This window comes from Pelecanus crispus, chromosome Z, assembly GCF_030463565.1.
Source record: "Pelecanus crispus isolate bPelCri1 chromosome Z, bPelCri1.pri, whole genome shotgun sequence".
Taxonomy (NCBI): Eukaryota; Metazoa; Chordata; class Aves; order Pelecaniformes; family Pelecanidae; genus Pelecanus; species Pelecanus crispus.
In genome coordinates this window covers 84,117,527-84,140,178 of record NC_134676.1, presented here as the reverse complement: position 1 = coordinate 84,140,178, position 22,652 = coordinate 84,117,527, and the positions used below count along the sequence as shown (strand labels likewise).

Below are 22,652 nucleotides of genomic sequence, written 5' to 3'. Positions count from 1 at the left end.
ATTCAGTTATTAGCAAATTGTGCCACTACATTATATTAGTTTCACAGAAAAGTTCTGGTAGCCCTTAGGACAATGTCTGGCTCCTATAAAGCAGAAAAAAGCAGGACTTGCAGAAACTCATAACTAGCAGCTTCAGAAAATCAGTCTTGTTTATTGCAAGTTGAAACCTCTGTGTGTCTGAGGACACAATCAATAGAGAGTCCCAGCAATGAAGGTTTCACTGTCCTTTCATTGTAGCATTATGAATCGGCTGTGTAGCACGGACATGAGACATTTTAAACTTTGGATGTGATAATACTTTGTTTACATATTTGCAGCAATACTTGTCTGTTGCTTCATGAATTCCAGAAAACTTCAGGGTTCAAAAAGTGATAGCCTTTTAAGCAACACGAGACCAGGCTGCATGTGATACTAATTTGCAAAGTATTTGCAGTAAAGACTTGCTGACATTTAAGAAATACCTATGTGTTCTTGCTATGTGCTGTCTATTCAGGAAAACTTAAGTGATCATAAAATCTGTAACAAAGAGAGAAATTTTTTTTAAAACCACAATTGTATACATTCCGATCAGAGTTCCACAAGGCATTTTTCATCAATATTTGTAATTTAAAACATATTAACAAAAATATTTTTAAGCTATATTTTATGTATACAAAAGGGTCATAGATGGTAAAAAGATTCGTTACCGTGAGGTAGTGTAGCCTTTTGTGATTATAAAATTAATCTGTCTCTAAATCTGTTTAAAGAGTTTTTGCCATATAATGAGCAATATAAATTATTAATATTTTCATGTTCTTAGGGACTTTCACAGCCATAATTTTACCAACACAGCTGTTTGACCCAGTGACATCATGTTTTGCATATTTTTGCATTTTAATGAGTTAGTCATTTAAAAGGTTACAAAGAAACCATAACTCATAAGTAATTAAATTATTTAGCAGAAGTATAAGAAGGTCTTCTAACATAGGTCACTGTGGGAAGGAAGGAGCATCAGTGTGCCGAATTGCACCTGTTTGCTGAAGACAGGTACAAACCAGAAGCTTTACTTTTGGGTTACAAGTGGCTATTTTCTCAGGAAAGTGGCTGAATACATGCACATACTAAAACTAACTGAATTTTCTGTCATTGAGATAGAAGGTTTTTAGACTGCAGTCACAAACAATGCTCAGCACTAAATGGGAGTTGTCTTTCAAGACTTGGATAACTTCAAGATTTTACAGAAGACACTTATGTGCATGATGTATTTTTCCCTCTACAGTACAGAACGAAACACTGAAATACAGACCTTCTAAGAGATTGACATTTAATCTTTTTCTGTAATGGTTTAATACATATAAATTCTTCGAGATGAAAGGTAAAGTAGAGGAACTTGGCAACTTGGTTTGCCTTTCTGCAAGCTAAAGATGTTACAAATCCAGACAAGCTTCTGAGCCCATCGAAATATCTATAGGACACTTCAGAAAGAGAAGATGTTTACAAAAAGTTTGTACACTATTACAAAAGGGAAGGAAATGAGGTGTATTTTGGTATAAATTTACTTACTTTTTCATGTCGTGCTACATAAAAAATACATACTTAAAGCCTGTTTGGGGGCATATTCATTATGAAGTACAAAGGAGAATAATTAAGACATACTGTGACATTCTCAGGGAGGAGGCAAAGTGGTTGGAAAACAAATTTGCAGTTGAGAACTTTCACTGTCAGCTAATGGAATGCTTAGAAATACCATAGAAACATTTAAAAAATCCTGCAATCCAGCTTCATCTCTGCACCTTATTTGAGCATAACTTTCAGAGGGTAACTGCTGTTCTCCTTGGTTTCTGTATTGATAAATTAGAACCAATAATTACTTGTTACTTGTGTGGGTTTTATGAAGATTATTTGATTTACCATTGTTTCTGGTGCATTGCTTTCATGAAGTTAAGTTCTATATAAATCTGAATAATCTTTTAATTAAAATCTTAGTGAAAAAGTGAAATATGCCTGAGGTTCTTGTTTGAGATCTTGCACCCCTCTGAAGCCTTCTGAAATTTTTGTTGGAAAAGAAAGTAAAATAATTTCCTAAGAGAGGGAGAAGAAAACTTTCAGAGTACAGACTTTAATTATAGAAGGGGTTGCTATAAGGTGTCATTAAAAGATGCCAGGCCTTGGGGGTAACTGGTGGATTCATTCTTTCACGGGTTGTATGGAGCCCAAAGCTGTGTGCACTTGGTGAAGAAGAGCAGAAGCTGTTACTGCAGCCTGGGCAGCTGTTGTGGACGGATTATTTGCAGTCCTGTATCCTGCCTGCATGGCTGGGGTGGATTCATTTCCATTCAGCCTCCAGATAGCCCCAATCTCACATCACGGAGAGGTAGTGGGGCTGAGGTTTATTAAACAGCATTCGAAGCGGTATTTGAATGCAAACATAGTTCTTTTCTGTTAATGCACAGAATTAAGTTAATGCTGTAGCATAGTTACTTGTATTTCGCTTGACATGAGAAATAATTTTCTGCTGAAAATCCTAGTGAAATTAGTGCTTGTAAAGGCACAGAAGTTCCCTATCACAAATCCAGTACACAACTGAGGGAGTAAAATCCTTACAAATCATGGATGTGTTTATTCAGTTTTGGCCTTGGGAACAAACATCATAAAACAGGATTGCAGATCTTACGCATAGACGTATTTGGGTTGCTAATTGTAGACAGATGTAAAACGTTAATTCTGTTCAAAAGTTTTCAGCAGTAAACTCAAAACTTGCTAACAGGTTATCTGGTGTGTTTTTTTAGCCTTGAACATTGATTTGTTTAGTATAGCTGCGCTAGCACCAAATTAACAAATATCAAAGTAAAACATACTAATGGCATGTTTTATACTTCCCAGCATAAAGGTACTATACATGGTGCAATAAGATGAATACAGTTCTGCATGCAAATAGATACAGACCTAATGCAGTGAGGAATTAGAAGGCAGTAATAGAAAGGAAATTAGGAGTTTATTGTTTTTATAGCTCTAATATCCATTAAAAGTTAGTAACACAGCAGGTGACAGTTTGGGTAAGTGTAAAGTGAATGTTTTGAAATAAATAGCTGTTGGGTGACCTGAGATGTCAGGGCTCTAGACAAGGGTGTGTATTTGTCAATATATCCTACATGTTTTACAGACTCCTCAGGGAACAGGGGAAGATACAATTTCACCTTTTCTGTGCCAAAACATTTTAATTATATCTTCTTCCAAGTACAGCGGTTCAGTAACCAAGGAGGTGACATTGATGCATGTGTTGATAAAGCTGCAAACATTCAAAATGAGATTAACAAAGATTTTGAGGAAAGGGTGACAGCTAATTTTGCACAGTATTCTGCATCTAATTCAGGTCAGTGTAATGATAGAATATTTTATAACTGTTGTGTCATCCAGAGGGACTTTTATGATGCTTTGTGTTTTTGAGGATTTGTGTACATGAAAGTACGGTTCTTAATACATCATTCAAACAGGTTATAACTTTTTATTGAACATCTATTGGTTGTAGCCATAAAAAGGAATAAACTTCAGCATTTAGAAGCAATTTTATATATCCATCAGCATTCATCATGGTAATAGGTTCCTTTTGTCTAATACACCTTGAAAGTATTGACTTCAGATGTGGAATGGAACCAAAACTACCGTGCCCATTTTGCGGCATCGCTTAATATTTGCAAAGAGATTGGATGGAAAGTTATCTTAAGTGTATTTAAATAATCAAACTGTAGTTTCTTTGTATTGTGTGAGACCTTTTGAGAACATCTCAATGTATTTGCTCTATTCTCCTCCTTGTTTGAAGGCAACTGACATTCTTCTTTCACTTTTCTTTTTGTTTGTGAAATTTTCTCCTTTTTTTTATCCACTCACTTCTCCATCTGCTTTCACTTTTGTTTGCTTGGGCCGTCTCTCATCCCAACTTGATAATGAGGAATGCGGTGTGACCCTGACCTCTATCAGCCCATGCATGACCTTCTGACTCCCCCACATAACCTTTGACCTTCTCTTTGACAGCTTGATTAATTACCCTGTGTTATGATTTATGAGTAAGTGCTATGTAAAAATAATAGACAACAGGTGGTCCTCTAAAAACTTTTTGTGGCATGTTTTCTTTTCCTGCCTAACTTGATGAGCTATTTTAAGTTGGGAACTTAGTGGGACAGTTGTGTGTTTGGCAGTAACACGGCATTTTTACACACTTGGACACAGTGCTGGAATTCAGGCAGCCGAGGTGTAGCTGGGATTGAAATATCGCAAAGTATTAGCAGGGTGCAGTTGCCAAAATGTACGTTTGGTGGAAACAGAAAGTGGAGTCAACTGACATTTCAGGCGTTTCAGTCTCAGGTCACGTCTTGAGAAAATTGCTCAAATAATGGAGGGGGCATTTTTCAAGCTGAGCTGCATCTCCAACAGCTATGTTTACTTTAACGCTTCACTAGTGACTTCTGATTGGTTGTCATGACCTCATCCCACTGTTGCACCTACGATGTTGCAGCAGTGACATAGATGTACCCTTCTTGTGGAAAAGATGGGAAATGAACAGAACATACATCTTTCAGAAAGATGAATGGACATTGCTGTGTCTGGTTTAACTGTGGGCAGGTTTAAGAGCTGAGCACTTTCAGTTGCATTTACCCTGGGAATTAACTCCAGTCTTGTTGCCAACGATCCAAATAGAAAACCTGAACTTGAAAATTTAGGTTGATAAAGCTTAGGAAAATGATCTCTTTCAGACCCTTGCTCACAGTCCAAAAAGATAGTTACATAGGTCAAAAGATTCCTCTCCAGCCCTGACCTCTCTGGTCACATATGGTGTCCCATCTTGGTGGATTAACATGCAGAGCTGAATGCTTTCAGCTCATTATTCATGTGGCCAGGCAGGAAGGATTTCAAAAGATTTGGAATTCACTTCAAATACTTTGGGGTTCTTTTTTTTAACCTTACTCTTGCTGTCAGAGGCAATAATTTTGGTATTCCTTCTGTTTCAAACATCTCGCTTGAACTTCCAGTAAGAGGCAGAAAACACTGCTCCATTTCTGGCTGATACATTACCATGGAAAAGGCCCTCTACATTGTTCTGGCTTTGTAGTAAAGGTATTGTAACCAAGATTCATGATTCTTTACAACATTTGACTTTGTCAGCCTGCTTTTCTTTTCGCCATCATTTGCTGGCTCAATCATAAGTATTAATTGTATTTGTATTTATGAATCTGAAAGTGGAGCTTGCACACAGTCCTCCACCTCCAGAAGTAGTTACCTGGAGGATGCTAGTAGTTAGTGCAGATTACATTTTACTTACCTTGAAGCATTAGAATTTGGGGAAATAGCTGTTAATTGGGTGTTTTAGTCTGAGAGAGAAACTGTAATTGTAGCCACTGGACTCAGATTAGAGGCTGGGACTTGTATTTATCAGTGTCTGTCCCGAGTATTGCATCTCATCACAGATACACTGGTGGGGGATGCAGGCAGACCTTGGCTTCTGTGCAACATCTGTATTCTCTCAGAGATGTGGTAGAGCACAGGGCTTGGCTTGTTTCAGTCAGCTGAAGACTGGGGGGGGGCGTTGTCCCAAAGTTTAGCTTTTTACCTGAAAAAACCTGCCGCTTTAGAGAGTGGTTTCTCTTTCTGTGTGCATTGGACACACAAGAGAAAACTACTCCACTATCACATACGTTGAAAGCACACCTGATGTTTACTGATGGTGGCAAGCTTTAAAAACTCTCCTGGATGATGGTACTTACTTACTTCATAGGTCACTGCGTTTTAATAATGCTGTAAGCTCATCATAGCTGAAACTGGTATTTTTAATGACATTGGGAGGTATATACTTTTGAACACGTCTTTCATTTTAAAAGATACTTTGTAATGAATGTGGTTTTGTCTTTGCTTAACAGTCATGCCAAAGACACTGTGTCTTGCCTATTATTAAAGTTTGCTAAGGCCTTTTTTTATATATTAGTGGTCTGGTGCGCTTAGTTTTGCATTGACTTGCACTCTGCCCAACCCCACTGCGTTAGTGAGGAGTTCCGCCTTTTTTTTTTTTTAATATTCTGATTGCACTGAACTTTAATGGTGCAGCTATGCCCACATGAAATACCTTTTTTTAAAATTAATTAAACTTAAAAGCCACATTGTTTACATAGATGTTACTTAGAGCTGAGCATTCCTTTTCAGTAGAAAATGCTTGGGCTGAGGCTGAATGAGAGAGGTTGTAATTGGGTACAATTTTATCGCTCATTTTGTTTTTCCATGTTGCTTTATACATGTTATCTCAAATCTTCTTTCTGGTGCCATTATTTACATCTTGCAATTTAGAATGCAGAATTACAAGGGAAAGGGAAATACACTACATCACGTAAGCAAAACAATCTGAAAAAATATTACTTTCCTGAGAGAAAGTCTTACGAATTGTAAGATTTTTTTTTTTTCCCCTTCAATTATGGGAAAACCTGTCTCAGCTATTACTTAATTATTTTAATTGTACTGATAGGAAAGTCCTGCTATCTTGGAGAAATTTTAAAAAAATGTAAAGGGAGACATGTTACACTGCTTAAAATACAATTGATAAAAATCCTTTAATTGATTTATGAAATAGTGAATTTAAAAATGGAATCATATTTCATCCGTTGATGTCTATGTGAAAAATTGACATTGTGTCCTCATAAAATTGGACAAATGAGTCATGTAATTTTCAGTTACATAATCAATAACGTAGACAAATTCTACTTCTTTGATGATTTATGTATCTGTTTTGTGGTCAGCTTAAAGTGGACACAGAGTTTCACATCCCTGTAACACTTGTAGACCTGTAATAAACACATGAATTTTGCATTTGGCATTGTATAGAAAGCAAAACTAATCAATATGCAGAACGTCTCTGCTCAACAAACAAGCTGGTCTAGAAGATGAACGGCAGAGACAGACCCAAAACCACCAGCCTGCCAAGTACTGCAAAAAGTTGGTCCTACTCTGCCACTAGCGAGCTCAAAAACCATCCTTTCATCTGAGGCATGTCATTTAAAAATGTTTGTAAGTGTTATTCTCCCCTGCGATGGATTTTGGGCTTTGAATTTTCCAAGTTGGAGATTTTATGTACTGTGAGCTGTGTTATGTCTGTTAACATGACCCGCAATGGTGTGGCTAGATTTTAAACTTTGTCTTCTTTAATTTTCCATTTTCCTTTGCCCTTCCCCCTTTGTTTATTCATTTATTTGCCTGTTTGTTTGTATTTATCCCAGTTCAATTCACACAGCGGGGAGGGCAGGGGAGCGACATGACAGGAGACCACTTACTCACGGCGCCGTGTCTAGTGAGGAGGCAATTTTCTCTTTGGCCTATGGTGACCTTTTTTGACTATGTCCCTTATGCCAGAGACAGTGTCCTGAATGCCTCTATTTCACCCTGTTTAGCAGAGTGCAACCGTGCCCTTTAACTTGGTTTTTGGTGGGAGGAGAAGCTACGGCAGACATTTGAGAAGGGCACAAGGACGAGGGGTAGGAACTCCCTTCAGATGCGATTTTGATAACTAGTCGAGTGTGTCCAACTGTAGAAAATCACCAAGTGACAATCTGTCTACCTGACAGTGGCCACAATGCGCTACAAGGTTTGTGAATGGCTCTACAGATTAGAATAAAGCAAGCCCAAATAAAGTATCTTTTGTTGGTGTGGGCTTGCTTTGCTCTGGCCAGCTAGGTGTGGGGACCTCTTTGATCCTCATGCCTAGCCCAAGTGCAAAACGAAGCACCAACTGAAAAGCTGGAATAAAGCTGTTCAGTTAGATAATTAATATAGACGTTTCCAAAAAGTAAGTCTTTATTAAAATTTACTTTTAAAGGACAGCTTGATTTTGACTGGGAACCCATGGTAACTTTAAGGACTCATCTGTTAAATGCACGTGCTTCTCTTTTCTCCCTGTGTGTGCGATTATATCTTCCACGAATATTACAATTCTTGTGTGATTTGCCATCATTTAAAATCATAATAAAATGATTGGCTGATTTATTCAAGCTTTATTTCTCATTCATAAATTCATGTATTTTTCAACCAGCTCATTTTCTGAGGCACAAAAATGCAGCTGGTATGCTCAAAAGCATCCTGCAGGTCACAAATTTTCTCTGGGTTTGTTGAATTCAGGAGATAATCCCAGTGAAGTTTTAGAGCACATTTACAGAGGTACTTAAAAGTCATCCCCACAGCAGAAGAGTTGACTTGTAAGCAATACCACTGAATCAGTTTTGGTATTGATTCACTGTTACTGCTGCTATTGGCTTCTGCATGGTATGCTTGTTGTCAGCTAGACAAAAGGTTTTACTGTTTTAAACTGTGGTGAATAATTTTCACATGCTTTCTTTAGTATACATATAGATTAAATCCCTCCATCCTTTTTGTTTTAAAGGTTTTTATTGGCTGAGTACAAAGTCTTGTATTCATCATTATGTAGAGTTCTTAAAATAATATTTTGCTTTTAGTTCTCGTACTGTTTTCTGAAAAAGTTGTATAAAGTGCTTATGAATAAAATAACAAATTACTTTAAAGGTAAAACAGGCAACTTTTCTAACACTGAGGCATGTACATGAGCATAAGTGCATGCACAGACACATATTCAGACATCAATATCTCTTTAATGACAGATATGAAACAAACTAAATATTCTTAAAATACCCTCCTATAAATTCTGTTGTGTGAACTTACTGAAATAAATATAAAAGCTTAAGAGCATTGAAGTAAATGCAAAGCATTTTCAAGCATTACATCTCCCTTTTCATATTTCTTCTTTCTGTGTGTGTGTCTCTTCTAAAACAGGAGGGCTATGGAGTAATAGTATTGAATCCCAATGAGAACTATATTGAAGTGGAGAAGACAAAAGCCCAAGTACAGCTGTCTTCTGATAGCTCAGATGAACCTGCAGAAAAGAGGGAAAGAAAAGACAAAATCCAGAAGGAAACAAAGAAGCGACGTGACTTCTATGAAAAGTATCGAAATCCACAAAAAGAAAAAGAAACTATGCAGATGTATATTAGAGTAAGTTTCTTCTAGTTTTGTTTGCCCTTCTTTAATGATGTCTAGATATGTTTACTGTCCATATTGGCTAATAAACAGTATGCTTTTTTAAAAACAAACACATCATTGAGATGGTATTCAAGAGTTCATACAGAGTTCCTGGCTCTTTATTCTATTGGTATTTTTTGTCACTTATTGAATGTGAAGTTTTGGAAGAGCTACAAAACATTCCTTTCTAATTTCAAAGGGGAACTTCAAATAAACCCCAGAGGAACTCACTGGTGCTATCAAGGAAGAGAATGATTTAAGTAAGACTTTGTAAAAATGATTTTATAAACAGAGGTGTACATAAGAAACACTTTCTAGTACAGCTTAGTCAACATATTACCTTCACATGTCATGCGTGCATTTATTGTATTATATTGTCTTATATTGGGGAGGCAGTAGTTATAACCTGATAGTTTTTTAACGTATTACCTGCTGAATTAATAATGTATTGTGGAAAATACTGGTGTTCATCTTGTGTGGTAGCAGATTTACCCTGTAATGTATTGTTTTCATATGAGCAGCCATCCATTGTGTTTCAACTGAACTTCTGAAGGCAGATAAAGGAGGAGAGTTATTAATATCTTAATAAATATTTAAGCTAGAATAGTTCGAGAATGGTGTAATGAGGAAACTCTGTCCCTTGCTCTTTTCTTACTCAGTGAACCTTTGCACTTTGTAATGCTACCAGCATGGGATCGTTATAACAGTGCTACCCGAGGATTTCTAATTCTGCAGGGGGCACAAACAATATTATTTGCACTTTGACACATTCTGCTTCATATACATACTATGCATTATACATTTGAGACTGAGTCACGCAATTTCCAAAGCCTTTATTATGAAAGTTAGCATTTTCATTCAACAGTAAAACGTGTCAAAAACGCCACAGTGTAGTTAAAACAGTAAAAATGTATATGCTTTTCTAGTGCCAAAGAGAGAAAAATCCAGCAAAAGGGATGTTAGAATCATCTTAAATTTTACCAAGTTCCTATTAATTGTGGTTTAGCATAACAGTGTTTGTAGGAGAAATACAGCTGTACTGGCTAGTTGAAAGGGTTCGTAACCTGGATGTGAGTTTGTCCTAATACCATAAATTCTACTGTGTCTTTTGAGAAGTACCTTGCTACTGAGTATGGGAAACAAAAGGATGCATATACATATTCATAGTCACCAACAGGGCACTGCTTTTTCTATCTGCTGCTTTTTATGTGAGATGCCATTCTGCCCACCAGCCAGACCCTGCTTCTAAAGAGGGGCAACCAGGCTTGTCTCAAGGTCCATCCGAAGCCAGTGGACGATGTTGCTGTATTGTCCAGAAAGGTGTGCAGTCAGCATGTTGGTCCAATGCCCCCTTGTTGAAAGTGAACCTTTTTTTGATGCCTTTTTAGCAGTTCCACCTTCTTGTGGCTCTTTTGCTTGATGAGGCATGAAATTTGGCTTCAGAAGGTTTGACCCCCCAAAATATAAAATGCATGACTCTATCCTGTTTTCTTTTTTGCGTGGCTCTGTGCCTCAGTATGACTGTTGACATGCCCTTTATTTTAATTTCTTCAAACCATGGAAGGAAGTAGCATAAGTTTTAGTGAAATTGTGCGTGGTGGCCTCCTTTCCTGGGTGAATTATCTGAAATCGGGTTTTCTGATGAGGTCAGTGTTTTATTCTGAAAGAGTTCTTTGGGTTTTTTCTTTAATAGGCTCTAACACACAGAGGTTTTTGAAACAGAATGAAAAATATCCCTGCTTTGGTGTGTGTGGCAGGATAAATTACTGCCGTTTACTTGCCTATTGGCAGGCCAACAAACCTGGACCGCCAGTAGGGTCCCATTTACTCTGTTGGGCAGAACTGCTAAGTCTGTAAAAATTCGCTGGCTGCAAGAGGAGCTGTGAGCATAGTGTGCTGTGCTCCACCTTCCTGGCTGCAGACCTGGTTGTCTGTCTGTCCAGGCATCGCACAATGCAAACAAAATGGTGCTTGGGTCTGTAGGATTATGTGTGCTACAGGAATCACCATTTGTTTGCACCCTGGGACTTGCTGCTAGGCTTACTGCAACCACAGCTGCTGGGGGTACGGTACGGTGTTGGGGCTGGTTTGGGGTAATGTCCAAGGGCAATTTAGATTTACTTACTGTGTAGTATAGTATACATTTGGCTCACTGGGGTCTTGAAATAAAACATATTGTCGCTCATATATGCTTCATAATGACCTCGTCAAAGAATTTTGAAAAGCCTGAGTAAGCCTTAAGTCATCTTTGCCAAGCAGGGCAGACTGGTCCAGAGAGACTAGATGAAAAATATCCTCACAAGAAGGCATCAACTGTATCTAACATTGAAGGAAAATTTGCTTATGTCAAATATGCTGGAGAAATTGTTTCAGACTGTTAAGTAGTAGGAATAAATATCCCCAGTTATGTTCTCATAGGGTCATTGAGGTCTGTTGTGATTCGATGAAGAAATGCCATTTGAACAAATTAAAGCTGTCTGGATAATGCTTCCACTTGTGCAGTTAGATTTTCCCAGAATTGGAAAAATGGAACTTTTCCATGGTAAATTTCTTTGTTTTATTTATTTTCATAGAAAATAACAAATAGCTAGGGTACTCAAGAATATGTAAAAGCAGAGTCTCAAAATACAAAATCTCAAATTGCACTGTATTTTTGTACAAAATGAGTATAAATAAAAATTACTACGGGAGTGTGTAGTGCATTTGGTATAGTGCTTGAAAGATCAAAGTACTTATTGTTAAATGCTGGAAGTTTCCTTAACTATGAAATAATGTACTTTCTGGCATACATTATAGCTTGTTAAAGGGACTGATTTGGTCTGGGCTGTAAACATCATGTCAAACATTATGGCAGAAAAACCTGCTTAATATGTTTTGTAATAAGACAGAATTTTTTGTTCTTGGAAACATCTGCCAACTGAATTCATGAGTGAAGACGGAAAATGTCATCAATTCAGTAACAATCTTATAAATTTAGTTCCTTTTTTGGTGATGCAAACCAAGGAAAAAACTTCTTTATAATCAGCATTGACTATAATACTTTATGGAATGATTAAACAAAAGCATTTTACTTTTATATAACATGCTAATGAATGCATATGAATTTTAATACTCTTACTGTTCAGATTTTAACAAGCATATTGCCAGCAGATCATTTTAAAAGCATCTGTTTTTTAATGTGTTGAATGGAGTCAAATAGCTAAATATGTACATACATCCTTTTAAAAAACATATTTCTATCCTTACTTATAGATACTACCATTTTTTCTTAGACCACCAGAGGCTGCTGCTGTACATATTGGCTAATGCTTCCCCCCAGAAACCTAATACCCTAGCCAACCTTCATTTATTACTGAACTAAACTGAGAATTTGTTGATCTCTAACCTTTTTCTATGGAAACAGCTCATACAGGCTTAAATGTGACGTGATTATTCCCTCCATCCTCCAAGCCATCTCCCACTCCCTACAGATTTTCACATTGACAGTGTCTTCTGTATGTTAAAAGACACTTAGAAATGTAAATCAGTGTTTATCCCCTTCTAAATAGCGTTCACCACTTAAACAAGTATACTGAATGGATTCTGAAATGTTATTAAAGAAAAAAGTATAAATTGCATAATTTTGTAATAATAGTAATTTGCAATAATGTTGTTGCCACAATAGTTGAAGGATATCAAAGAGGCAATGAAGGAAGAAGTAGGAAGAAGTAGTACCTTTTGTCAGACCAACTGATGGGGTCAGGTTTGCTGGGCAAAAGGGACAAGCCTTTCCTAGGCCTGTATGCTAGGAATTTTGTCCTTTTTTTTTCCACTGAGCTTAGCTGCTTTAACAATTCTTACTGCAATTATTATTTTTACTATAGCACAGTCTGTAACAGCGCTATTTATACTAACAGCATATCAATGAAATTAACTTAATTTTGGATGTAACATACTTTTCATAAAAAATTTCTCCCATTTTCTGCAAGAAATTAGATAGAAAAAGATCATGTGCAACTAATTAATTTGTTTTACTAAAAATGGATGCATCAGGATAATTTGTGCCAGTATTTAGAAGAAAGTGGTAAAAGGCAGGTTTATTAATATACAGTTAAGTACGCAGCGACTGCTGGTGGGCAGGAAATCCTGGCAGGCGTGCAAGCACAGTTGTGCCATTTCTGCTTATTGTTCGGTACAGCTGACACGAGGTATTGCCTGACTGAAGGTCACTGCAGCGTGTCCCCTTGTGCAGGGTGACCTTTTGGTGCAGCGGATTTATTTCACGTTGGAGATGGAGCTGTTTCCCAGCGTGGCTGCAGTCCCGCCAGCTGCATGGGTCTGGCCCCGTGGCCATCCCTGGGCAGATGCAGGCTCCCTCTGCCTACCCTGTGACTTGGCAAGGTGCGTGCCTGCTCTCGTCCAGAGCCTGTGTGACTGCATTAGCGTGCTGCTGAGACCAAGCTAATAAGCCCTTTATTCCACCAGAAGAGACAAAATGACAAGCTGTGCTGGTTTTGGCTGAGGTAGAGTTAATTTTCTTCACAGTAGCTTGTATGGGGCTGTGTTTTGGATTTGTGGTGGAAACAGTGTGGGTAACACAGGGACGTTTCGTTCCTGCTGAGCAGTGCTGACACAGAGCCAAGGCCTTTTCTGCTCCTCACCTCACCCCACCAGCGAGCAGGCTGGGGGCACAAGGGGTTGGGAGGGGACACAGCCGGGACAGCTGACCCCAGCTGACCCAAGGGATATCCCACACCGTATGGCGTCATGCTCAGCACCTAGAGCTGGGGGAAGAAGAAGGAAGGGGGGGATGTTGGGAGCGATGGCGTTTGTCTTCCCAAGTCACTGTTATGTGTGATGGAGGCCTGCTTTCCTGGGGATGGCTGAGCACCTGCCTGCCCGTGGGAAGCAGGGAATGAATTCTTTGCTTTGCTTTGCTTGTGTGCGTGGCTTTTGCTTTCCCTATTAAGCTGTCCTTACTTCAACCTGTGAGTTTTCTCACTTTTACCCTTCCGATTCTTTCCCCCACCCCACCGGGGGGGAGTGAGTGAGCGGCTGGGCAGGGGCTTAGTTGCCGGCTGGGGTTAAACCACGACACAAGCACTAGGCAGATGCCTCCTAAGGGGTAAGGGGCATGCTCCAGCACAGAGAAAGTCCATGGCGGACCTGGGCATCAGGACCCAAACCTCCAAAGTCTCATTCCAACGTTTATATTGCAATACCATTTTTTTTTCCCCTCTTACAACTTCCAGAGCTACTTTACCTATACATCTGAAATAACACATGGTTTTACTTTGTCTATATTTACCCTTCAAACGCCATTACTTCCTTCTGTTCCTGTGAAATCTCTTTCACTTCTAACCAACAGCAAAACCATGCAGGCAGTGGAAAACTCATGAGACCTGCTTAGAAACTACCATGGCTTTATTGTTCTTGCCCCACATACTGCTGGGCATTCACAGTTAAACAAGACTGCAATTCAGGTGCTGGGACATAAATGTGTAGTGACATTCTGGGTGCCCTGGAGAGATCTGGCCAATGTCTTGTAGGACATGCACCAGCATAGACCTGCACTGCCCTGGCCCAGCAGCTGGATGCCAAGCAGAAGACTCTAAAGCATCTAAAATGGCACTGAGCCTATAGTTAGGCCTCCGCATCATACCTAAAGGGTCAGATGAGCTTTAAGTTCCTGTAGTAATTTCTATATAATAGGAAAAATATGTCATATTTCATTCTATGGATACTACAGTGAACAGCCATCTTACATTAAATAGACAAAGTATGTAGAGTTTAAACTATAGTAGTGTGCAATAATTTATGCATGGGCTATTTAGCTTGTGCAGTTAAATGAGGCATTTTTAAAAATCCTGAGATTGTAAAGACTTCTTATGGTATCTTTTGCATCTGCTAGTCTGGAAAAGTTATATTTGTCTTCTTTTACTTGAGCAAGTGAGAAATCAGAGACGCAGATAATCACTGAAGGAAGATTTTGCATCTCTTCAAGAGCACCACCGGTTCTTCGTTCTGCCGTACCCTCTCTTTGTTCTGCGTTTCACAAGTATGGTTTAATCAAAGAAAAGGAATAAATCGGGGCCATTTAGCTTTGGTGTCTTTCAAACATTCATTACATGATGCTGACAAAATGTGCATTGTTAGATCCGGCTCCTAAAATGTGAGGCAAGCCGTGTGAGTTTCCAAAAGAAAGAACCAGCTTGCATCTCTCCTCCCACCACGAGCTGTGTGCTGCTCCCATTGTGCTAAAAAAGACGGCCTCGCACAGGTCAGATGAGTCCTCCTTCCTTTCAGATGGGATTGAGGCTTGGTAAACCTGGCCAGTTAGTGAGCTGATGGTAAAGAAAACTAGCTCAGCAGAAAGCAGACCTACTTGTTGAAGGCAAAGGTGAATAAAATTATTCAAACTTCTTGTACTCAGATACTGCCTGTCTTTGATTGTAGAGAGATTGTAGTTAAGGACTGAAAAGCCTTCGTAGGTCATCTGGTCCATCCTCCTGCCAGTACAGATTGCTCTCTGAGGGTATCCTTTATCATTTATCTTACAGAATCAAAGGATAATATCCTTTTAGCTGATATCCAAAACAAGGATAACATCCTCTGTAACCTACTGCACACAGTTGCACATTCTGCTAGATTTCAGTGTGTTTGGGAAGGTGGGTGGAAAAAATTTAGCAGGGGCTCAAGTGGCAAAATACACCTTTTTTCAAAACTTGGAAGTTCTTTACATGTTTTTTTTCCTGGGGACCAGTCAGCCATAAGAGCCTTGATATAGTGAGAGATGATGAAAATTAACTTCTGAGATAAGTACATATAGTCATCTTAAGATGAATGGTGCTGTTGCAAAATAAACCTTTTCTGTGGGGACCCCCCACCCTACCCCACTCCTAGAAATATTTGTGGGTTTTAGGTAGGGAAATATGAGGACTGTACTGCGATGCATGGAGGTCAGGAGAACAACATTTGTGGAGTCAGTAGGCAGGGAACCGGAGCACAGGATGCACAGTATGTTCAAAGATGTTATTTTCACCTCATCTGCTACAGAAAACAAAGTGAAGATTCAGGAAGAAAAGGGGAGGGGGGGTGGAAATCTAGCTTTTGGGATTCAGATAAAACTGGTAGTTCGTCTGTAGTCTGCTTAGCTGCCTGCAGCAGTGACAGCTGCCAAAGGGGCTAGAAGTAGTGGAGGAAATGGTGGCATGGAGGAATGTCGAATAAGTTGCCCAGAAAAAATGTCAGTTCCTACCCTGCAATTCACAGGTGGCTGAGAATTTGAAAAATTAATAATTATAGTCCTTTCATTCATTACATTTTAAAATCCTTATGAGTGAAGGATTTTACTAACTAAAATTCTTACTTTTTGTGAATTTACCTACTGTGTGATGTTATTCTGAATTATTTACCTCTCGAGAACAAGGTTTATCTTTTTAATGAGCTTACTGTCATCCCTATACAGACAAAGAAATATGCCTTATTGTGAGCTCTGAGGGGAACAGAGTTGTGACCTCCATTCCTCCTATGCCTTAGTAAACTCCATAGCTGATCAGCACATCCTGAGAACTACCTTTTACCAGCTTCAGAGCTGTTAACTTCATTTTCATAGTGTCCAGACAGAAGTCTTTCCTAAGGTAGGAAAGATACCTGTTTTATCATATCTCCAGCCATGAACTTACCTAAATTTTGAGAAATCTTCCTGTTCCTCTCTCAGCTGAATCCTTGTTTTATCCTTCTCTCCCTGGCTAAAAGGGGATGCTAAACTGATCAAAAATGCTTTTTGTCTTTTATGGTCGGTGGTGTCAGTAGCAGGTTTTCTCCCCTGAATGGGCTGCATGCTGTTCAGCTGCACTCTTTTACACTTTGTTATTTAACAGTTGATTCTCATTCTCTTTCTCTGTATTTTTTGATCAGTACTTGGCAAGAGTGAATTTCTTCATGCACAATGAGCTATATTTTCTTTATTATCAAGTAATACTTGAATTTTAGTTAGTTTTCCCAATAGGTGGCACTGCTTGGAGAGAAACTACTGAATAAAGACTGAGTTACATTTAGAGTTACCAAGAGTTGTGTGTGTTGAGGAGCCTTAAGCTTTTCTGGGCTCTTAAGCAACAGTTTGGGAGCTTCTAGTTTGGCACTTTTAGCGAAACGTGGAGTCAGAAAAGTATCACAACTCTATTTAACAGGTTCTTCAGAAAGGAGGGGACGTCCCTGGGTTAGTAGCTTTTGACAAACATAATCACGCTTCTCTTACTGGCGAGCAGTGTGAGTAATTACAGGGATTGCACATCAGGGTGGCACAGGCTCCAGTTGCCGTTCTGCTGTTAGATCATATAGCAGGAGGGATCCTTAGTTCACCATCAGGATGTGCTGAAATAATTTGGCATGCATCCAGCCAAGTGTCAATTTTTTAGTTCTTTAATAAAATGCTGCTCCTTGTTGCTAAGCCTCTAGACATCTGAAAACAAGAGCAAAAATAGCTTCTGGTTTTGTCATGTCCTTATTGAACTAGGGAGTGAGTGGAAGAGTTGCTCTGTCCCACGAGACTTAGTTTACAGCTCTCACATTGCCTAGTATCAGTTAAATTTGAGTCAGTCGTTATACCTATAATGCAGTGTGAATTACACGAGGCAGTTCCCCCTTACACACACACACACAACTGCACATGCACATGTGTGCGCACAGGCACTACCTACACTAAAGCACACAAAACCTACACGTGTTCTTGAGTGTTAAGCATCCTGCAGACTCTGCGGGAGGTGGGCTCTGAGATGATGTGCTCAGGCATAGGATACGTAAGACTGAAAAGTTTCCTTTTTACCAAGAACAAAGATTTAATCAGTACATCCGGTCATACAGTACAGCAAGAAATTTAAAATTCAGTTAATTCAGCCAATATGCCTGGTACTTCATAAGCATCTGCAGCATGTTTGTTCTTTTGGACTGGTGTTTCCTTCCAGGATGGATTTCATTCCTATCTCCTATCTTTCCCACCTGCTGTGTAACTGAATAATCTGATTTCATGGATCTTGCAAGTTCAGCCTATATCCTAGAAAACGGCGCAATTGACATTATCACTTAATTGTGTCACAGCCACTCTGTTCTTAACCTGGGAAAACGGAAGCCTTAATTGCATGTAGACTTTAAGAAAGCAGATATTTATTTCTTTTAGGGATCTGGTTTGCTGAGGAATTGTTTTGAAGTTAGCAAATTAAGTAGTGAAGAAATTTAGCAAAGGTTAGGCTGCATAAGTAGTTTTGAAAGATTTCTAGGTTCTGCAATTAACTTTGTGGTCTTATCCTTTGATAAGTCACTGCCTTCACACATTCCACCTTGCAGTACACCTCTCTGAGATTCTGGGTACTCCACTTTTCCTGTTGTTTGAAAAATGAACAAACACATTTGATGACAGGATCATGTTATTCATCATGTGTCCTTTGCACTGGCTGCCAAAAAAGGGTAGGCTTCTGTTTAATGGCTGTGGCTTATTTTTAAATCCCTTACCAGTGAAGACCTTGGCCACGTATGAAGTCCTCCTCATTGAGATATGTCAACTTTCAGACACTGCATGCTGTTTAAGGCTCTGACTGCTTTGCCTGACTGGGCCTATCAGTTATTGCTGTGATAGATCTTAAAATAACAGCATCTGATTTGATGATGGAGTCCACTTGTCTTAAGTACCTTTCTGCTGCTGTTGGCTGTTTGTTCATTATGTTCTTTTACCATTTCCTTTCCCTTTCTGTTTTGCACTACCACAGCTGACTGGTGGAGTTTGGCTGATGTTTAAATGGATTTTTATCCTGATGGGCACCAGACAGTATCATCACTGGAGTGGAAGTTCAGATACTGCTGTTACACTGTTACAATTGTGGTAAATAACCATGACATGATTTCCTAACAGCACTATGAAGTAACGCTTATTACTACCCAAAGATAAAGTGACCAGGCAAAATTCAGGTCTGCTAGGCTCGGCAAAGACAGACTGCGGTTGCAAAGGTGACCGCTGCCTCCATTGTGCTGGGAGTCCACAGAGCATGCAAAAGTTGGAAAGAAAAGGTTATGACATGGAAATACTGTAAATTCCTTTGTGTCCACAGTGGTAGTCATCTGTAGGACTTTTCTGGAGTGTGTTCAAAGTCACTCTGTCTCAAATGCATGTGGTTCAAGGTTTTGGGAGCTTCCACAACGTACGTTTTTACACTTCTGCGACACTGGAACTACAGAGCTTGCTCTTTTTGCTTTTGGTTGAAAGTATCAGGAACAGCTCTTGTGACCAATCATGGCTGACACTGCTTGAGGTGTTGGACTGGATGGCCTGCAGAGGTGCTCTCCAGATGATGTGATTCAATGGTTCTACATTACTAAGTTCCACCTCAGCCCTCAAGTATTTAAGTTATGGATAGGCTTTGTGGACATTGTGAAGAGAGGTGAATTTTCCTGTCTCAGAACAGTTGGTACTACTGAGGTTGTGGTTGGTCATCCACTTACAAAGAGCAGGCTCAGGTGATTGAGACCAGGAAGCCTACCTAGCTATTAGCATGGTTAATACCATGTGGTCTGGCACAAGTACTGCTACAGAAATGCACCTTGAAAGATACAAGACCCTCCAGACAGTCAGTGGTGTTTCTTGGCATTTTAACACAGGTGTGTTGAGCAGAACATTCATGATTTCTTCAGAGATCAAGAAATTCCCCAAGCCAGATCATCTGCTTAAATTTGCTGAAGGACCTTTGAGCAGTACAGCAGTAGGAGTTTTTTCACAGCTGTTCTCCAGATGTTATTGACATGCTCATTTTTGAATAATGGGAAGGATACAAGTACTGTCTATGTCCTTCCTACTCCCTCTCCTTTGTTATTTCTTCGACAAAAGGTTTTGTCTACATTGTTAATTTAAGTCCACAAACTTTCATTTTAAACTACAAAGCAGTTCTTGAGTTTCAGGAAGAGAAAAAATACCCTGTGACATTCAAATTGATTATTTGCCAAGTGTGTGTTCAGAAGAAGATAGACATGGCAGAAATAAAAAGGCTGCAACTTTATTAAAGCATTAGTGAACAGTGGTTTAATTAAGCCTGTGCACATCCACTTCTTTTGTCTACACTGTTAATTTCAAAGTGAGACCTGAATATGTCTCAGCTGCAGGCCAGTGCATTAACCACAGGTTGCCTTGAAGCCCTTGGACAGGCCCCTGGTTTCTGTTCATCTCGTAAACCTGTGCCCATGTTCATAAAGGGTTACAAATTATTTAAGATACTCCTGTCCAGTTTTCTGTGAATGCTGTTCATTGGAAGAAATCTGCTCATGCAGACACCTGTGTTGCCACCTCCAAAACTAATCTGTGCTCCTTGGTGGAGAGGCAGTTTTGGGTGTTCTGGCATTGTACTGGGATATTGGGCACAGTGAATGTGATCACAGTTTGGGGGATTTCCAGGACATCTGGTACCTGGCAACTCTCAGTTCTTACCGCTAATTGTCAGCTTTATTACTAAACAAGATTTAAGATTTAAAATATGTTAGTATAGAAACATTTGCACTAACAGAGGTAAACTACAAAAACAGCAAAATAAATTAGACGTGGATTCTTAAACAGCATTCAACTCTTTTTAACCATAAGAGCTATCAGAGCTCTTCCAAAGTCTCAAGGTAGCCTGAAGATCTGGTTTATCAGCTCCTACAGGACATCCAGGACCAGAGACAACTTACCCAGACCATTCTTGGGATTACAGCTTTTCTGCTGCCACCATTAAGGACAGATCCTGCAGTTGCCCAGGTCCGTTCTTCTGCACAATCTCTTTATTCTCCAGTGCAGGATGGAGTCAGTCCTGCTTCTCTTTTCCCGTTTATCCTCACTTCATTCCCTATCACCAAGCACTGGGACATTTTGTGGCAATGTGGGGATGTGGTGGGTTGTCCTTGGCTGGCTGTCAGGTGCCCACCCAGCCACTCTATCACACCCCTCCTCAACTGGACAGGGAAGATAAAATATGACAACAGGCTTGTGGGTCGACATAAGGACAGGGAGATCAGCCAGCAGTTACCATCATGGGCAAAATGGACTTGACTGGGGGAAATTAATTTAATTTATTGCCAATGAACAATGGAGCAGGATAATGAGAAACAAGAACAATCTTGAAACACCTTCCCCCCCACCCCTCCCTTCTTCCCGGCCTCAACTTCACTCCTGATTTCTCCACCTCCTCCCTCCGAGCAGCACCTGGGGACGGGGAATGGGGCTTGCAGTCAGTTCATTGCACATTGTCTCTGCCGCTCCTTCCTCCTCCCACTCTTCCCCTGCTCCAGCATGGGGTCCTCCGCAGGTGCAGGTGGATATCTGCTCCACCTCATGGAAGAAAGACCTGACATATTAAGCTGGAGGAGGTGCTCAATCAATAATGCTTCTACCTTTTTCTGATTAATTTTATTGGGTTTGCATCATCGTTGGTAAGCAAACTGGATTGTTTTTTTCAGAGAGGCTCTGGTAATGGGGTGGCATGGTAAAACCCAGCAAACACCTGAAATGAGATTTAGCATTTGTCAAATAAATACAGGGAGGGTTTTTAGGATTATTGTCTCTTTTCATCCCGATGTAATGTTTTATAGGAAATGCATAAAAACTTTGACAAGAAATGTTGGAAGAGTAATCTGTTAAGACAGACAATTTATGTGCATCATGATACACAGAAGTTTAACAAAAGGAAATTGAAGGGTAGAATTATTTTTAAGTACAGCACAATAAGGTCCAAGCCTCCAAAACTAAGTAACAGTTTGAATGAGTGCAGGTTGCAGATGTTGAATCCACTTAATCCTTGTTTTAAAACATGTCAAACAAATGGTGTTGGCTAATAAAGGATTAAAATGGCATCAGGGATAATTTTTAACAGTAACAAAAGCTACAGCTGTGTGTTTTTTGGAGGGTTTATTTTTCTTATCACACCCACCAGCATAGACATCATAGGTTACATATTCCAAGGAAGATATGTATTATTCTCAAGATCTTCAGTTATCTCTGGAATTTCTGTTCTGTTATTGTTCAGTCTGTAATCTCAGTAAGACCCCCAATGTTTGGCCTGTGCCGCCTGAGTTAGAAGATTGCTCCCAATTTTCCAGTTAGGTCAACCAAAAAAATTAAGATATGATAGAGGGTCAGTGGAAGAAATTCATATCAAAACAACTGCTCACCATGTCATTATGACAACCTGCTGTAACAAATGTGCTTCTGTTTTAACTTATGACAATTAATTGCTAAAAGTAATTTAATCTGACAGTGGCAAGATGTTGAAAGACTCGTGAAGATGTCATAAAAGCGACCTTTCTGCCCATGTGCAACCAAAAGCCATTTTTAACAAGGAGCCTCAAAAACAGTACAACTTCTTTTGTACTTTGTTAATTAGTTATTGATTTGAAACAATGCTCTGCCAAATATTGTCAGATTAGCTAGACGCCAGCAAGGTCACGGTGTGACAGTCTAGTCCTGATAATCTTATGGTATATAAGAATTCTTTTTTCTCTGAACCTTTTGTTCTGATATCCTGAGAATTACATTTCTTGGCTTTAGCATTTGTGCTAATTTAAAATACAGCCAAGCTGTCTGTTATATAGTTGGATTTTTTGAGTTGTTAAAA

General features: G+C 39.3%; 1 protein-coding gene across 1 annotated transcript in view; it reads left to right on the top strand.

Moving 5' to 3' along the window:
• The window catches only part of ARB2A (ARB2 cotranscriptional regulator A), a 269,497-nt gene that overhangs the window by 121,497 nt on the left and 125,348 nt on the right, over positions 1–22,652 (top strand). Inside the window, exon 7 of the mRNA XM_075726337.1 lies at positions 8,800–9,018. Within this exon, the coding sequence (XP_075582452.1) occupies positions 8,800–9,018 (219 nt within the window). The remainder of the gene's footprint in view (positions 1–8,799; positions 9,019–22,652) is intronic.